A 3,825-nucleotide genomic window follows, 5' to 3' on the forward strand; every position below is an offset into this window, starting at 1 on the left:
AAACAACAATCTGTACAGAGGTCTGAGAGGCAGTGATTGACCCAAACATTGGCTGGTTTTTGAGCAAAAGACATCAAATGATATTGGCATGATTGGACGAAACGTGATCACACACAACATATTGCACAGATGAAGGAACAGAAAGAAAAACAAGGAAAAAACGGGGCGATAGAAAAAAAAAAAAGGTGTCGAAGTTTAAAAAAAAAAAAAAATCCTGGACCACAATCTTCTTTAACATAAGGATGTCCAAAGATGGCTGTCCTAGTGCCTGTCGTTGATCATCATCATCATCGCCATCATCATCATACATAAAAACACACAATCTTTGCTTATAGTACAGTCAGTTTACATAAATATCTTCATGTTATTATTCTTTTAAAAATCTTAAACACAACAGCTATAGCTACATATACCTGAATCTGAAATACAAATGCTATTTGCCATGCCATAATATAGGAAAAACAATTAGCCTGCTATACGTAGCCAACAGGTACAGAAAGGTTAAATACTTTTTTTTTCAATGCAATTTGCGCAATAACAGATGAAGCACTTCATACATCTCCCTCCCTCCAAAGTCTAGGCAAAGTGGAATGAGTGTGAAATTCCATCCAGTGGTTCAAATAAAACTTATTTTGATATAGAAAAGTCAAACAAAACAGACAAATAAGAAAAAAAGAAAAAAAAAAACCAAGAAGCACACAGAGGTATTAGCTCTATCCAAACAGAGACTCTCTGGGATCTTTCACTCAGAAACTTTTAGGTCTGTGTGTAGTGGAAACACAAGTCACCACTCAAGACTCGGAGCCTCAGTGGCGCTTTGTTTACTTGGCTGGTGAAACTGGAGTCACTGCGCCATTAAGAAGCATGTGGGTAAATACTGTAAACACTGTGTGAGGTCAGATTGTGCCAAACAAACCCCCTTCTCTCTGCACTGTAGAAAAAAAAAAAGACACCAATGTAGATGCAAACAATGTAGGCTGCTCCACACGCCGGAAACAAGTCCCCCCCCCCCCCAAGAAAAACCCACCCACCCACTTTTTTTCTATAGATTTTGTACAAAAATACAAGTAGAAAATCATGACACACTCAAATCTCCTTAAAAGTGAGAGAAGTCGGACATTTTTTTTTTTTTTTTTTAAATAAGAGACACTTCTAGCCCTTCCGCGCTGGATACAGACAGGTGTTATGTGCACAAACACAAACGAGACCTGTACGAGAACAATACTTCTATGTATAAAAAAGTTTGGCCGGTATAAATACATCAATATAAAAAGAAAAGAAAAGAAAGTGAGACAGGAACTAGAAAGTTGAAGCACTAGGCAGAAAGATGCGCATCGGGGAACATTGGTCCTGAATTGTGCACTGAGTGTGTAAAAAAAGGTTTTTTGTTTTTTTTTTTTGAGTCAGTCTTTTAAGTCCTGCCGTTGAGAGAGAAGCTGGTGATCGTGAATTGTGTCCTATGGTAACACACACACAAGCACGCGCACACACACACACACACACATACACGCAAAATGCGTAATTACGCAGCAAATGAACTTTTTTTTTTTTTTTTTTACGCATTTAATAACAAGAAAATCCTCCTGGTGGTGGAGGGCATGCGTAGTGGAACTGGTTCACGTTCGGAGAGGGAGGGGGGGTAAAAAAATCAAGAGAATCTACACCTGGACAGCAACTTCGGTGGTCAGTGTGAAATTGTTGCATCTTAAAACAAAAGACCCAAAACAAGATGATCTCTCCAGCAAGTCCCCCCCCCCCCCCCCCCAAACACACACACACACACACACACACACACTACCAACACACCCCTTCCGTCCAGGAATAACATCAAAGATTCAAAGTTCAGTCTCAGTCCGCTCATTGCTTACATTCACTTCTCCTCTCTGTCCAAATGCAAACTAAGCATCCCCCCTCCCTTCACACACACACACACACACCCGCCCCCCGTCTCACCCCCAGTCTGCGCGCTCCCGTCAAACGCTGTCCAAGTCTGCCAGCGGCGCGCGGCTTCAACGCGCACAGGCCACTTTTTCTTTCCTGTTTTCACTCTTCCTCATCAAGTGAAAGAATTGCGGAAATATTCTGGTGTAGATGCACGCGCCCGTCTCGGGGGGAGGCTTAGAAGAGTTTAAATGGGGGGGGGGGCGTCACGGTGCCCAACTCCATCGTGGTTCCTTCAGTAGGTGAACACCAGGTTAGAGATGGTGGACTCCAGCCACTCTCCTGAGATCATCTCGCTGACCTCAGGGGTGCAGTAGTCGGAGAAGTCGAAGTGAGATCCCGCCCCGCACTCCCCGAAGCTCCAGTCCAAGTCCCGGTCCAGCTCCGCGTCGGAGAAGCCCATGCCGCCCAGAGACATGCTCTCAAACCCGGGACTCGGGTTCAGGTCGAGCCGCTCGTCTTCAAACTCCTCATCCGACGACGTGGACGAGACGGAGGAGGAAGAGTGGGAGGCGGAGGGGGTTGGAGAGGAGGCGCGGGAGTACCTGAGGCGAGCGGTGGGTGTCGACTCGCTGGACCCGGGGCTCTGCTCCTCATACAGGCTCAGCGGGTCGCTGGACTCCGCCGAGCTGCTCAGGGTGGGACTTGCTGGGACACCCACGGAAGGAGGCCCGCTCTCCAAGCTGCCCAACGTGTGCGCGCGCCTCGCCTCTCCCGCGCGCTTCTCCGGGATCTGCCTGGCGCCGGACACTGACCTGGACTTGAAGAGTGACTGGTGGTCCGCGGCAGAGGCGAGGTCTTGCCCCGAAGCGCTCTTGTTGCTCCCTTGCTTGTGCGTCCTGCTCCCTCCTCCTCCTCTGGACGCGGAGCTCCTCTTCCCGCCTGCTTTGGAGCTCCGCTCCCCGCTCTTCTCCCCGCGCTGCTCCTGCTGCTGCTTACTCACCCCGCTCCCGGACTTCACCTTCTTCCTGGGCCGGTACTTGTAGTCTGGGTAGTCGGCCATGTGTTTGAGCCGGAGCCTCTCAGCCTCGCGGATGAAGGGGATCTTATCTGTGTCTTTGAGCAGCTTCCAGCGCTTCCCAAGCCGCTTGGAGATCTCCGCGTTGTGCATGTCCGGCGACTGCTCCATGATCTTCCGCCTCTCGATCTGCGACCACACCATGAACGCGTTCATGGGTCTCTTGATGTGGCCAGTCGGGGTTTTGCACCAAGCCAAGTCGTTCCTCTCCCTGGAGGAAGGAGATTCTGAGATCGGAGAGGTATCCATCTCCAAGTCCATCTCTCCGGTGTCTGTGGAGTCCCCACCGGGGGAGTGAGCGTGCGCGCTCTCTGTCTGGCTCATGTGCTGCACCATCTCTTCCTCCAAGTGTCTGGAGGTAGTCGGCTCAGTGCAGTGGTCTGACAAAGTTCAACTGCTAAAAAAAAAAAAAAAAAAAAGAAGAAGAAGAAGGAAAAAATACTCCTCTCTTGTTATTTCACGCGCTTTGGAAGCTGTCTGGTGCGTTCAAGTCTAAGAAAGTTCATCCAAGTTTCCTCAGTCTCTTTTCAGTTCACACTGTCTCAACAGAATCTTAGTGTTTTTTCCCGACATGAACTCTCAGCTGCCTGTGCGGCTGAAAACTCGCCCTGAAAGACTGAAAACGTGCCGTTGAGGGCAACAGCAGCCTCTTATATGAACGTGGCTGTCTGCAGCGCAGCTTGTCTGTGCGGTTGAGGAACCATGTGGTTGAATGGAGCCGCTGCGCTTTCTCATAGTCTCCCTGTTTCCTGTGCGCTCTGTAATATTACTGTAAACACAACAACGACAACCCCGCCTTTATATAACGTCCAGGCGACACGCACAAGCCAATCAGCGCCTGTCTCCATCCTGATTTTCCCCACAAA

General features: G+C 48.8%; 1 protein-coding gene across 1 annotated transcript; it reads right to left on the reverse strand.

The window, feature by feature from the left end:
* Positions 1-2,088: 2,088 nt before the first annotated feature.
* Positions 2,089-3,295, reverse strand: sox4a (SRY-box transcription factor 4a; the record flags this gene model as incomplete). Its single annotated transcript, XM_079258593.1, has 1 exon — positions 2,089-3,295. One exon carries the CDS (start codon positions 3,293-3,295, stop codon positions 2,177-2,179), a length of 1,119 nt encoding a protein of 372 aa, XP_079114719.1. The 3' UTR covers positions 2,089-2,176.
* Positions 3,296-3,825: the final 530 nt, after the last annotated feature.

Source organism: Telmatherina bonti, assembly GCF_933228915.1.
Source record: "Telmatherina bonti genome assembly, chromosome: 19".
In the NCBI taxonomy this organism is placed as follows: domain Eukaryota; kingdom Metazoa; phylum Chordata; class Actinopteri; order Atheriniformes; family Telmatherinidae; genus Telmatherina; species Telmatherina bonti.